The sequence below is a fragment of the Momordica charantia genome (genome assembly GCF_013281855.1).
Source record: "Momordica charantia cultivar OHB3-1 chromosome 5 unlocalized genomic scaffold, Mcharantia_2.0 BLBB01000005.1, whole genome shotgun sequence".
In the NCBI taxonomy this organism is placed as follows: Eukaryota; Viridiplantae; Streptophyta; class Magnoliopsida; order Cucurbitales; family Cucurbitaceae; genus Momordica; species Momordica charantia.
In genome coordinates this window covers 9936545-9952150 of record NW_028275163.1, presented here as the reverse complement: position 1 = coordinate 9952150, position 15606 = coordinate 9936545, and the positions used below count along the sequence as shown (strand labels likewise).

The 15606-nt window shown below is 34.2% G+C and overlaps 1 protein-coding gene across 1 annotated transcript; it reads right to left on the bottom strand.

Annotated features, from left to right (window-relative positions):
• Positions 1–4097: 4097 nt before the first annotated feature.
• On the bottom strand, positions 4098–6893 carry LOC111020123 (SNARE associated Golgi protein family). Its single transcript, XM_022296683.2, has 2 exons — positions 6452–6893; positions 4098–4795 (listed from the first exon to the last, which is right to left on the bottom strand). Exons 1-2 carry the CDS (start codon positions 6769–6771, stop codon positions 4333–4335), a joined length of 783 nt encoding a protein of 260 aa, XP_022152375.1. The 5' UTR covers positions 6772–6893; the 3' UTR covers positions 4098–4332.
• Positions 6894–15606: the final 8713 nt, after the last annotated feature.

The window sequence follows — 15606 nt, the reverse complement described above, 5'->3', positions numbered from 1 at the left end:
TGCACGCGGATGAGGTTTGGTCGGATGTCTTACCTTTGTCCCTTCACGAGGACTCCACATGTTTCTTGCCCATGGTTTGTGCCTCGAGCAGCTCCTCCCCCACTATATGTTGTTGTATTCGAGCCATGAGTTTTGCCATGGTGTCGACCTGGAACTCGCCCAGGGCAATCGTCAACGCCCACCGAGCCAAGCTTTCATCACAGTTCGTACTCAGAGGTGTTCCATAGTGAATCGGTCCATGTAGGTTTTTAAGTCCTCATCTCGCTTCTATTTTACGGACATAAGATAGGTCTCGTTTGCCTATTGACACATGAGTAGTGGAACTGGTCCACGAACTTTCGTGCAGGGTCCTGGTACGTTGCTATGGAATATTGGGGCAAATTTTGGAACCATTGTCAGGCCAGACCGATGAGTATTTTGGAGAAACCTCAGTACTATTCAGCGTCGTTGTACCCCGTCCCCCTCATGGCATTGTTGTATGATGTGGCATGATCCATAGGTCTATCAACCTATCATATTTGTCTATCGCAACCCCTTGAAGCTTTAGGGAGTTCCACGGCCAGCACGTCGGTAGTGATGGCTCCTAAGTTATCTTTAGAGGCTCGTAGTGGACCATGGATCCTTTGCTCCCCGTCTCGAGTTAGGTCCGCACTCTGTTGAAGATTTCCTCCTTGATGCGGTCCAGCTTCTCTAGGTCGATCATAATGCGGGACCCACTTGGGTGTTTGGATGTTTTGGTGTTGGTCTGGGACTCCACGTTTGAGCTAGTCAGCCCGTACTTATGCCACTTGGCATTAATCTTATCCCAGAGGTCCCTCGAGCCATCGATGAGTCCGAGTGCTACAAGGGGGTCCTTGTCGGCAGGGCCTTCTTTCGACACAACCCGGGGTTCCCCTTCAGCGATCTCACTGGTGCCCCCATTTTCGTTTGTAGAGTTAGGGGGTTCTTCAGGCCCCATCGGTCAAGATCACATCGATCAATCGCCCAACTGTTGATGGTGAATTTTATGGAGGTCCACATGTCCCTCAGATGAGAGTGTTCGTCGAGGAGCAAATGAGCTTGCAACCAGAAAACTCGACATCGGTGCAGTGCCCCACCTAATATACTCTGATGCTTAGGTAGTAATCAGAGTAAAAAGAAATAGGAGTAGACACCTTAGGGTTTAAGTGACAGATTTTTCACTCACTTGGTGGTGATGGGGTTCTTCCCTTTTATAGTCATAGATGGCCGACCAGAAAGGATGATGGTTTTGGGCTCAGGGAGCACGCCGAGTTGTACGAGGCATTGACAGAGAAAGGGGGACGTTTCTGACAATCAATGTGTGGTGCCTCTGCCTGCTGGTTTGCGGCTGTGACAGGTTACAGTCCTCGACGTCTCTCCAGTACAGCTATAGTGGTGACGTGCCCGTACGCACGCGCAACGTATGATGATAATCGTCTGTGGTCCCGCACTTTGTTGTCGCTCCTACTGCTTGACGCGTATCCTGCTCGGATTTTTCCCTCAACAAAACTTATAAATGTTATCTTATTTTAAATATATATTTAAGACAAAAGTACTATGGTTACTTTGAGCAGCATAAGCATCTATTCCATTTTCTTTTTCAACATAAAAGCATCCTAGGCTTAACCGTATTTGTGGATTTCAACATTAGTTTTCGTCAAAAAAGTTAGAGGTTCAAATCCCCACCTCACATATTTTTTAATTAAAAAGTGCACATTAAATATGAATGGTACCGTGATTATGTGCTTGCTTTTTTTTTTTTTTTGTACTACGACATGTGGAAATGGAAATTCTCTAGATTCCAACCTTTTGATTGAGAATTTATGTCTTGTTGAATAATGATTAAGTTGACTATGTGATGAATGAGAGTTGATTTTTGTGGTTAGATTTGTATTTAAAATTTTAAATACAACAAATCCGTAAGATTGAGTGATACCCCACCTCTTTGATATCAAAGAACTTTTGAATTTGACTCATGGCTTCTCAGTCATAACTTGGAATGAATCATGAACCAATAGTCCATTCTCCTTGATGATTCAAAACTTCTTGGCCTCTCTTAGAAAATACTTAAAAAGATCTCTTGGAAAATACCAAAAAAAGGATCAAATCAAAGACTAGATTGCAAAAATAAAATCACAAAAATTCAGGAACAAAATAATACCCTAATGCTTGGGATACGGTGCGGTCAAGTAGCATGCGGGTCCCTTGATTTCGGTTGTTATTGTTTGGGGGTAATGTTCCCAAACACTCTTTTATTGCTTGGTTGGCGATTTGTGATTGGCTGGGGTGGAGTCTCGTGATCACTTATTTTTTTAGTGTCCTTTTAGTATTGATGTTTTGGGTGCTATGATTTTTTTGTCAGGTTCTTTGCATATTATTGGAGGTTGGTCCTTGGAGCTTGATTGAGTTTGTCACATCAGTGCAGGCAACTCTCTGCATCGTCGTGTGTGGTAGCTGGCCTAATCGGCGACTATTTACCATATTTGGAAGGAATATAATGCACGGATCCATGGGGACCTTCTAAAACAGCTTCCATCCTGTTTCGTGTTATTCAGAGTGGTGTCTATTTTCGGTGTACTACTTGGCCTAGTAGTTGTTGCTCGTCTACCCAACCGATGGTTATTTCACCTTGGGATTTATTATGTTGATTGTTATTTTTTTGTTGCCTTGCTCGGGTTTTTGTGACGGCTCTTTGCTGGCTTTTGGTTGTTTTTTGTTTTGTTGGCGGGGCCTGTCTCGTATGTCTTGACTGAGGTCTTCTTTTTTCCTTTTAATAAATCTATCTTTCCAAAAAATAATAATAATAATAATAATACCCTAAAGTATAGTATATTATTACAATGTGGTTCCTCTCCTTATTTCTACACTATTGGTACTTACTATTAGTGTGTAGAAACCAATCTAAACCGAACCAATTCGGTCTGATCTTTGATTGATTTATTTATTTAATATAACAAGTGAAGGTAGAGATTCAAGCTCACAATATATTGGTCAAAAATTGATGTCTTAACCAGTTGAACTATGCTAAAGTTAATAGTCTGACTTTTTATTTGATGATTCACGAAACTAAGCAATTAATTGAAACTATATATCACAATTAAAAAAAAATCATTTCATACCTCTAAACTTGACCAATTGAGTTATTTTATTATTATTATTTTTTTTTTTTGAGAAAAACCAATTGAGTTAATTAAAACTCAATTTCATCAATTAAACCCATGAACTTTTACAAGTTAAGTCGATTCAAATTCTAAAATAATAATTTATCAATTAAAACTGTAAAGTGACTCAATTTATAACATTTGAATTTTCTTTAGAAGAATGCTAGTTAAATGGGAAGTGTATGTGTGAGGACTGTTCTTTTATATTTGAGAAAAAAGTAGTGAAAAGAACAACATCCCATTTATCACGTTCTTCACAAGAATCTGAAATACTAGAAAGAATAGATACGACATCCTCATCGGGCCAACCCGATGTATAGAGCACCTTACTCCTTTAAAAGAGATCTTCATCATCGTGTGAACGGAATGCAAACTAAAAAAACACAACGAGATACGGTGATGTGAGTATTAGAAAAATGAGGTCTAGTAGAGTGATAAGGCTATTCATCAAGAATACCATTATGAAGGCAATAAGTTGGAGTTCAATTACATTTAGATACTTCATTAATACTTTGATTACGATTATATTGTTAATATTATCTGACGAATAAAACCCAAATCTAGAAACCAATACTAACATAATCATACCACTTCTACACCCATCTCCTTGGATATTTCATTCAAATAGTCACCCATTTGAAAGTTTTTCCTAATTATTTGATGTGAGATCCAACGCCATTGAAAAAGATTATTTAGGAAGGAAATGAATAGTGTGAGAAAAAGTAGTTGCTCTGGAGCACTGGATTTTCCACACAGTTTGTGGCGAAAATACCAATGAAATCTTAAATGTATAATGGGCCTGGATTTTACTTCTAGCAATCAAGTAATACACACATCTACAAAATTCCAGAACAATTCACCTAAATACAAATTCATGTGAACAAAATTCAAAGCTACCATGCCATAAAGAGCTTAGAAAAAATGGATTCAAAATCATAGTAATCAACCACATAAAATTTAATATACTTTGAATGTCTTGGAAATACCAAAAACTAAAAAAGAAAAATATGAATCTTAATTAACTTTGTGTTATAAATCAAATAACTTTTTTCGAGAAAAAAAAAAAAAAAGGAAGAAGTAAGCATGTCGTGGACAGTGATCGAGTGTATACATATCGTAAATGAATGTTTCTGATCTAAAAGTTTCAAATGACACATACTGTTGGTAAAGATTATCGAGTTTTCTTAAGGTCCCTAGTTTTGGATGTGTCAACACTGTCACTTCCTTCAACGCTAGAGGAACTTTCAGCCATTTTTAGTCCACTAGAATACTTTTTAATCCTCCAGGAAATAAGAATGCTTGACCCAATACCAAGTACAGGAAAAATGTATGACCATATCTGAGATTTCTGAGAGCCAGACGCTGAAGCAACAGCAGCACCGGCAAGACTGCCAATCGACGTGTTCTGCAGTATCATTGGCAGGCATCCAATTACAGTTGGCAACAGAAAATCTAGAAAGAACCCAACTTTGGTTGCAGCAAGAGCGTAATTTATAACGTATGAAGGAATCGGTGAAAATCGGGCGAGAAGGACAAATTTCCAACCATCTTGCTCTACTCCTCTAGAAAGAAGATGGAAGTATTTGTTCCTCTGGGCCCACTCCATAGCTGATTTTGAATTCCTAAAAAGTAACCTGAACAAAAGATGATCTTAAATTGAGATCGAGGGGATGGAGAATAGAAATTCATAAGAACCAACAATGACACTCTTCAAACATTAGAGAAGATATTATACTGAAACATTATATGAACAACCAAATACAGGCCAGGCCGCCAGATTAACATGTTGACCCCCACCCTCATATTAGGATAACATTTTTCTACATGGGGTAACAACTTACAAATAGAACATGTTACAAAAAGGTAAAGCAATTTATCTGTCAAAGTAACTTTGAATGGAGTTTCATCTTCACTACATAAAACTCTATTAGCAATGATATTTTAACATTCCTAAACGGTTTCTTCGACGCATTGAGGACAGGTAAAGCAATGAAGGGTTGTATAATATGGACACTCTTCGTTTAATAGTAAAGTTGAAAATGAGTGTCTTATTGTTCCATCAAGCCGGACTGCAATGAACATGGAGTTGCAGGTACAGGTAAAGAATCCACAGCTCTCTAGCATGCATTAAAGGAAGTTGGACTCTTCCTTGAAAGAGCAGAAGCTCATCAATGGAAGAAGTCGATGCTTTTATAGATCAGTGGATCGACTACCAGCAAATCTGTGTTTGGAGACCTCTTTTAAATGGAAGAAATCCTTGATATTGCCTTGGACAAGGCTATTTGGAAATCAAAAATTCCAAGATTGTTTGTACACTAGCAACAAATTGCGGAAAAAGTTTCCTAACTATGTTTTGTGATTTGTCCACAAGTCGGTGCCTCTTAATAAAAGATCCTCAAACTAGACTGCCCTCTTGTAATTTTTCATTCTTCTCGATGAAAGTTTGGTCTTTTCTCAAAAATAAAAAAATAAATAAAAGATCCTCAAAATACTAGAATTGCCTCTACTTTCAAGTTTCACAGCTTCTTTGCAGCTTAAAGTTGAGGGAAGTCGTTTAGTCAATTTAACCTTTGTTGGTATGGTAACTCTCATTCATCTTCCCTGTGCCAATCCCTTTAGAGAGCAGGCAAAACTCTATGGTATAATGCTATCATGGTGTTACTTAGGAGGTAAAACAAATCAAAGGGTGTTTCAGGACACTCGTGCTACTGTTCAAGCCTTTGGAGACCTAGTTATACTCTCTTCCTCTAATTGGTGCACTTTGTCTAAAGAATTTCGTCACCACAATATTTTGATGATCTATGCCAATTGGCATTACAGAGAACTTCTCATCTACCCTTCAAAATTATATCAATGGAAAGTTTCTGTTTCTGTTCCAAAATAATCTGAAAACTATCAAGTGGTAGCACCTGAGTTACCCTACTCCATACAGCCAGCGTCATAGACAATATTTCTGCCTTCATCATTCAATTCACTAACCAAAACATCTTCAAAGGTTACAACAGATAGTAAGCCCCCTCAATTCTTTAAACAATATCCAAGAACAGAAATTAAACAAAATTTATATCAATCTGTTTATCTACACTGAATAAAGACGTCATTTAACTTCTAGCGTCAAAACAGAGTAATCCATTTTCAAGAAATCTGACATAAAATTAAAGACAAACACATAATACCCCCAATTACACACTACAAGCAGACAATTTACCCGCATCAGATCACAAGCCTCACATGAATTCGGCGTTAAATTTAGAAAAGCAAATGAGAAAACGAGAAGTGTTTGGAGATACCTGCCGATCCAGAAGGAAAGGGATGCCCCAAGCACCTTGGCAGAGAAAACGCAAATGACGGCAGGGAAGAAGCCGAAGAGTAAAGAAGCAGTGGCTTCGAAGAAGACGGCGTAGGGCAAGCAGAGGGCAAGTGTGAAGGTATGGATGCCGACATACGCAGGCATGGCCCATATCCCCAATCGATCGGACCATTGGCCGACCACCTCGATTGCCGCTTCTTTGTCAATCTCCCATCCGTATCGCTTCCCCAATTCTCTCAGTATGGCCACCACCGCCACTGCGGCGGCCAATTTTGACCACCGTCTCCACCCAGCTCCCATTTTTCCCTTGAGATTTGATTCTGGTTAAAACCCTCCGACGCCGAGACTACCACCGACCGTCTCCCAGATTCATACGGTTTCTGTGGAAAATGCCAACACTGGAGATTGACGATTGTGCAGCAATGGAATCGACCCAATTCTCTTAGTACGTGGGCCGTAAGTGGGGCCTGGATCTTTGACCCACTCATTTCCGTGTATACAACCAGTGTTTTTACTTTGAATTTACAGTATATTGAAAAATGGCCAAATCATCTCAAAAGATTAGAAATTAATAGACTATTTGGAGACTCTAATTATGTACCAAATTTAAACTTTCGTCGTTAAATAACCTTATTTAAGATGGTACCCATCACCAATTTACCATTATATCATTGTTACATTTTAAATCCCTATTTTATCCGTAATTAGACTTTCCAAAAATAAAACTTACCAAATCCCCAAAATCCTCCATTATTGCAAATTTTCAAAAAAATCATCCTCCTTTGGCCGTTTCTTCTTCCTTTCTTGTTTTCTCTCCTCCCACAAACACTACTGTTTCCGTCCGTTCGAGCTTCTTCCTCGTCGCGGAGCAGATCCTTATAGCTTCTTCTTCATCATCAGTCGTCCGTCGACCGTTCGAGCACTCCGTTTATCCCGAGGTTTGTTTAGTCACCGATCGGAAGGCCATAGCAAATCTATCGTAAATCAATGTGTCATCGAATATGCTCGTTTGTCGCAGGTTGTCAACGAATCTTTATAGAGAATGCTGTCATCTGCAAAGGGAACCACACTGCCGCTGGGTCGCCAAATTTGAGTGGTGCGAAATTTAGGTATGAATTCTTCTATATATATGCGGATATAATATATATCTACAACTAAGTACCATTTTGGTAGTTGTAGGAACTCAATAGTCGAATATATTTTATATTTATCATATAGGTTTATCTTGTAATTATATTAGATTGCATTTGCTAGGTTAATGTTAATAAGAGCAATTCATAATAATGAAGTATGTGTTAGGGGGGTGTCTAAGAATAGGTTAATGTTATATGCATATCTACACTATATAAGTTTATATGAGATTGAGACTTCAATAGTTAAAGATTATATCTAGATATATTTTATATCTATTATTAAATACGAAATTGCAAGATACAATAATCCAGTCTTGTTGTTTTTTGTCGCTGAAAACTTTTGATGTTATACTTCCTAATATCATTAAATTGTGGGTAAATCGTTGGTATATTGTTCAACTATTTTGAATTTGAAGTCATGGGTAAATCTATACATTAATTAATTTAGAAATTGAAATCATGATAATCTTTTTGTAATTAATATAGGTTATCCATATACTAATCTCATTAATGTATATGAATGAGTGAATTAAATGATTAAGGAAAAAATTGGTATGGGACCCACAATAATTTAAAGATTATGTCAACAATTTAGGTATTTAAATCTTTTAGATTTCAACCAAAAAAAATTAACAATAATAAATATAAATGCAATAAATAAGGGTAAAATTGGTATTATAAAAAATCCTACACGCATAAATCTAAAAGTGTAAAATTGGAAAACTTTGTGAAAATAAGTTTTTAAAAGAGCCCTCCGACATTAACTCAATCATCTTTGATAATGAAAAATGTACATTTATATTCTTCTAACTCTTTTGCAAGTGTGATATTTGACATTTTTACCCTTCTATTTAATTATTAGTTTTAAAATCAAAATATTTAACTTCAATTATTTTCCCTATATTCTATCTCTCCTTGATTCTAGTTTTTTCCCAACCACTATTATTATAAACTTAGATATATATGGAGATAGAATTCACCAATTATAAGGAGACTTCACATTGAGGGAGACGATCAAAGAGGGAATCTATCGAAGTTGAGTTGACAAAATAGTAGAATCGAGCGAGGGAACAACAGTGAGGCAAGACAGTGGGTGATAGAAATGGGATGCAAAAGGCACGACGGAAGGTGGAGGATAAAGGAGATGGAAGCCTATATGTCGAGTTTCCATAGTTTGTGTATCTTTTCTTGTTTGAGGTTAGAGTGTTTTATATTTTTTTATTAATTGTTCATAAAAATATACCTTATTTCTTCACACTATTTGTATTTATTTAGTTCATCTAGTTCACTGTATTTGTTGCTCTCTCCTTATTTTTATATGTTTATTAATTGTTCACAAAAATATACTTTATTTCTTCACACTATTTGTATTTCTTTTAGTTGATATTGTTCAATGTATTTATTACTCTCTCCTTATTTTTATATTTTTTATATTAATTATTCACAAAAATACATCTCTCTTCACCATATTTATTGTTGTATTTGTTCTTCTTTTCACTGTATTTGTTGTATGTTTGTGTTCACCGTATTTGGTATACTTTTGTTTCTATGTTCACCATATTTGTTGTCTATATTTGTTATACTTTTGTTTATCTATTCATCATATTTGTTGTGTTTTTGTTTCTTTATTTACCGTATTTTTTATTTGTTGTTTTTATTTCTTTGTTCACCGTACTTGTTGTATTTGTTTGTTTGTTCACCATATTTAATGTATATTTAATGTATTTGTTATCCATTTGTTCTAGCTTGAGTGTTAGTATTTCTATTTCTAATTAAATTTTGTTTATTAGTGTTTATTAGATATTATTTTTTTCCTTAGATTTGTTAGTACAATCCTCTCGTTGGAAAACTATTTGAATTGAAAAATATAGGTAGGATTCTAAAAATATTTGAATTTTCCTGGTTAGGTAGGATTCTCCAAAAAGAAAAAATAACAATTCCTTTTAAAATTATTTTAGAAGAGGGTAATTTCGTCCCTCAAATATTGGTACAAATCTTTCCAATTTTACGTTGGGCATTATTGAAAATTATGAGTTGTTTGGCCATATTTTGAAATTCCCTATTTTAAATGGTCATATCTATTGTGACTCCTTTTTACTTTGGTTAAAATACTTCGTCTTATTTTAATCTGACACTCTGATTTTAATAAATCAGAAAACTAGCCCTATTAATTTGAAGTTAATTTTTAGGGGCACCTTCAAAAGTAAAAATAAAATAATAAAATAATAAGAATTTATGAAAAAAAAATAGCAATAACTTCTCAATTTAAAATACCCAAATTTGAAAACCCACAAAAGAGCCCCTATATTCTTAATAAACATGGAGTCTAAATAATTATATACCTAATATATATATTTGATTTGATGTACCTGATTATGAGCATATACCAATAACATACTTGATATGAATATTGTTATACCTTATATATTACTTCTCTTCGCGGTATTCAATTTCTTTTATTGAATTTTATTGTGTTATTATAGATTTTATATGAAATCCTTGTCGTTTATAACCTAAATGCATGTCTCATATACCTAATATGAATGTTAATATACCATTGTTATACCTGATTTATTATATTACTAAAAAAATCAGAGAGTGTCCAATTGCTTGTTGACACGGGAGGGAAAATAAGAGTTTGGGGTGGTAAGATTTACCACGCTAGCCCTATGGTAGTGATGGTTGGTTTTATTACTCTTTGAGTGCCTTTACGCTTAGCGTTAGAAAGAGGTGCTTCTATAACAAAGGGCTAAAACTAAGCAAACTTACTTCAGAAACTTAAATGAATCAATTCTCATTTGACCCACTCTTCCAACCGCGTTCTCAAGGGCAGGCTTGAATGTAAACTATTGAATTCCAACTTTAAGTCTTTCGACTCTAAACTACTGTGTGCCTATTTGGAGCTTTTCACAGGCAAAATCAAACATAAGTTTGATTACACCGCGTTCGGTTTGAGATGGGCGATGAAAATTTTAATAAACATTAGCACGAATTTTCGTTCTTTTTTACCCTTTTTCATGCAAAAGTTGACCAACTAACTTCTTGGTCAATTGTTTTTTTCAGCATCCTAGTCTCCCATATATCTTAGAATTTTCCAGCAATTGGAAGCCACTTCCAATGACGAAGCTGATAAATTGATATTACCCAATAATTGTGACTGTTCATTTTTACCAGCCAACTCCCCTATTTCTATCTTCCCTGTCATAGCTTACCATTATTTAGAACTTCTTTAATATTTTTAGGGGCACCTGATTATAAGTGTTGATATATCAGTTATATACTTGATATGAATGCTAATATACCAATGATATACCTGATATATATACTTGATTTGATAGACCATTAATATATCTAATTGCCTGATTTGATATATCATTGATATACTGATTATAAGTGTTGATCTACCAATGATATACCTAATATGAATGCCGATATACCAATAATATACATGACATATTGTGTCTCTTTACTATGTTCGAAATTCTGACTGAATAATATCGTGTTATTTACATATTTTAGATGAGAATGCTCGCCTTTTGTAACCTAAATGCAGGTCTTTTACCCCCTGTTTGGAACCTCCGATTTGGAGGGTGGATTTTGAAATCATTTCATGTTTTTGGATAACTAAAGAAAAAAGAATTTGAAATCCTAAAATGATTTGAAATTCAATTTTTCGTTCAAATATTTTCCGTTCCAAATAGGTCGGATTTGTGAGGATTTCAAGTTTAAACTTAACAAATTCCGATTTTGCCTTACTTTGGTGGAAAAAGAATACGTATTACTCCAATCTTAATCTCCTTTGCAGATCATCATCAACTATAATATCTTAATCTCCTTTGCAGATCATCATCAACCAAATTCGTTTCAAATTTAGATTTGTCCTTTTTTTTTTAATCCTAATAACTATAAACTGACTCTCCGTATACATTTTTTTTCATCACCATTCAAATGAACTAAGGTTTATTTTCTATTTTATTTTTGGTGTATTTAATTTTCTCATATTCCAATATTTTTTAGATCTTTATGTGTATGTTTTTTTATATATTTTTTCTTCTTTTTTTTGTTTTTAATATTTGAATCTAGAGTTGCTAAAAAAAAAACTGAATCGAGATATTTACAAAGTTTTTTTTTTCAATTTAGTTTCTAAAATAAATGTGATATTGACAAGTTTGAACTTTTGTTAGGTTATTAAATTATTTATGTTCCAGGGTTGAAATGACTAGTTTATATTAAAATATTATATTATTAATAATATAATATTCTGCAAACTATTAAGGGTGTAATAGTAAAATGTTATACTTTTTTTTTTTCATTTCTCGTGAACATCCAAACAATAAATTTTAATTTTAATAATTTAGAATCATTTTGGTTCCCGACGCAATTAGGAATTCTAAATTATTTCCGTCATTTAAAATCCTGGAATTTGAAATCATTTCCTACCAATTCCAAAGGCCAAAGGTAGCATTATACCTGATATGAATGTTAATATATTATTGATATACTTGATTTGTTATATTACTGATCGAATCAATAACACTGATATACTTGATTATGTGTGCTGATATACCAACGACATACCTTATATGAATGATAATATACTAACGATATAACCAATGTGAATGTTGATATACATTGTATATATATATATATATATATATATACCTGAAAATAAGGAAAGGTAAAATCGAAATAACTAAAAAACCGAAAATCGTATTTCAAATATTTTGCCATATTTGCAATATCTAAAAGTTGTTGCTATATTTGTAAATATGGCAACTTTTTTAGAAGAAATTGCGTTAACCGACCTTAATTTGAGAGTGTAAATGAGATATGACCACCTTTTGAAAAACTTGTTATTCTAACCTTTTGATGAGTCATCATCTCGTGAAATTTAAGGACTTGAGATTTTTTTTAATCGATTTTTTTCTATTGATTGTCCATCTTCTCTCCCCTACCCCATCACTTGGCATGCACCATTTACTGAAATTTAAGGATCTAAGATTTTTTTAATCGATTCTATCTCTATATTGCTCGGCCATCTCTCCCTCTGTGTATCAATTCCATGTTGGGGAAATTATAAATAACAGAGGTAATTGGATTAAATATTGAGAAACAAATACGTAATCAATTAGGTTGAGGCGTAGATATTTCACTCTCTTTGACGAGATTCAAGCCCTTGCAGTATGTATTTCTTTAACAACCATCAGTAGGTATTCTCTAGTCTGTCCTTCCCAAGATACAACAACCCTATTGAAACACTGTGTAGCTCAAACAACTCTACAATTAGAGACTACTCTACAATTAGAGGTTGACGCCAAAGCTCCACCAAAAAAAGACAAAAAGACAAAAAAAAAACAAAAAAAAACATCTCTTTTGGCCAATTGATCTTAAAAGAGCAAAATAGATAATAAAAAAAGTAAAGAAGTAAGTATGAGTTGTAGGTTGTGTTGGTTTTATTTTGAGGGTGCGGTAGGGGAGGTATTTATAAGAAATTTTTTATCTATAATTTAATATATAAAAAAATAACCTCTCTTTCAAAATAAATTTTCATTCTTAAAAAGATTAAAAAAAAACTCTCAAAACTTAACCTCTTAATTTAAATACTAAAAGAAACTCATAATTTGATATTAATAAATAATAAAATGTAACTCTCACTCATTTTAATATTTAAAATAATCAAAATTAATTGACCAAAACAAAGATAATTATGCATCAACTATGCATTAAATCTTTACTAGTCAAATAATAATCCTTACTCCAACAATTAATAGTGTTCTCTGACTTGAACTCTAACACTAAAGGGGGAAATAAGAATTATTATCCACACGTAATCATCCAGATGTTAGACATGAACTTTAATGGTTATCAATTTAAGGTATTGTATTGATACAAATATTTTTGTGGGTTTATTTAAAGTTAAGCTTTTATATCCTTAAAGAGAGCAGTTGCGCACTCACTCATATAGGTAAAATCTGTCAAGGGTGCTCCTATAACAACGACACCTCACTCATAAGAGCTTCAGGATTTATTAAGAGTTTATTGAAAAACTCAACCCTCCAAAACGTTAATAGGATTAGTCCACTCACATTATATGGATTGATCGATATATATAAACAGTACATTTTTACGGCAACCTTATAATTCGTTTTTCCTGTTAAACCTAGTTCTTAGAATCTATGATCACTTGGTGGGTATCCTTGTATATGGCTCGTGACTAGCAAATACTTCAACCTCATCTCCCTCAATGTGTTTCATAGCTTTTCTTTAGTCAAGGCCTTTGTCAATGGATCTACCAGATTATCACAGTAATTCACATTAATAATTCCATTGCTCGAATAAGATCTCACAGTACTGTATTTTCTTCTTATAGATCTAGATTTACCGTTATAAAAACGATTTTTTACTCTACCAATTGTAGCAGTTCTATTACAATCAATGAAAATTGGAGGTATTGGTTTCTCCAATATTAGAATCTCATATAACAAATCTCTTAGCCTAGCCAACTTACTGCCTCACTAATTGAAGCTAATGCAATAAGCTATGCTTCCATAGCAGAGTTCACAATAATTATTTATTTTTTAGATTTTCAACCAAGAGTACTACCTCCTAAATATAAACCCTGTAGTGGATAGAGAATCACCTCACAATGTATTTCAATTAGCATTAGAAAATTCTTCAACAATAGCAGGATATTTTCTATATAATAAAACATAGTCTTTTGTGGCCAATAAATATTTCAGAACATGTTCGATGGCATGCCAATGCTCTTTACCTAACTGACTTGTAAACTTGCTAAGAAGTCCTACGATGTATGCAATGTTAGGTCACATACAATCAGTTGCATATCGTAGGCTACCAATCACGTCGGCATACTCCTTTTGATTTATTACATCACTTTCACTTTCAACGGGAAACAAGTGAATACTTAAATCAAAAGGAGTAGACACATGCTAAAGCGAGTATAGCTCAGCGGTAATTGACATTATCTCTAACTAAGATGTTGTGAGTTCGATATGTAGTTTGTTCATAATAAGGGATAAAATTTTGAATGCATTCCTTCAACTCTTTATTCTAGAGCGGCTAACTTGCCCCCTTGTTTCTCTCATTCCCCAGCATGATAGATGTTCTTCCTGATCCAGAACTCGTCGATTCATTTCACCCAAAACTTCAACGGGTAAGACCAGTTCTCGACTCACCTTCCTCCAAGTTAGAATAGGAGGTCGAATTTTGTAGTTTAGAGTTGGATTTTTTTGCATACGTCTAAGGTTGAGCTTCACTCTCTATTTATAAGAGTCAAATCCTAATCCCTCCAGGAAACCTAATTACATGAGCTTTGTAGCATCATCGTGGGCCAGATGTTGGGAGAAAGGGTTATCGGCCCATTACTGATCTTCACTGTACGGGCACAGGGCCCATCCTCTTAGGTCGTTGGATGGCCACCGGTCGATAACTGGTCGATGATCGAGACCTAGTCGTCCATCGAGCCTCTAGGTCTTTCTGCTCTTTTTTCCTTCAACTTGAATCCATATTGAATTTCCTCTCTGACCACGGGCTTGTATCTCATTTGTGGTGTCCAACTGTATTCTTCCCGTAACAATATAAATATGTAAATACCTCATATTTTTTCTTTTTAATTTAAGTTATTCGGGCCTTATTTTATAACCATTTTATTTTTAGTTTTATGTTATTGAAAATTAAGCTTACAACAACTACTTCTACCTATGCATTCATTTATTTTGTTTTATCAAACCTTTTATAAACGTTTTCAAAATATAGGTCAAAATAATTTTTTTTTTAAATTAGTTTCCAAAAATTAGTTTTTATTTTTAAAACTTGGCTAAGAATTCAAATATGTGTTTGAAAAAAGATGGAAAACATACCAAGAAATAGCGAGAAAACAAGCATAGTTTCTACCAAAATCGTTATTAATTACAAATTATAAATTTCTTATTCATAAACTTTAATATTTCCTACCTAGATATTGGTTGTCCTATATGCAAAT

Excerpts from the sequence above, each read along its gene's own strand:
- LOC111020123 (XM_022296683.2), bottom strand. The coding sequence starts at position 6,771 with ATGGGAGCTGGGTGGAGACGGTGGTCAAAATTGGCCGCCGCAGTGGCG. Across the intron at positions 4,796-6,451 it reads CTTTCCTTCTGGATCGGCAG|GTTACTTTTTAGGAATTCAA; the intron begins GTATCTCCAAAC and ends TCTTTTGTTCAG.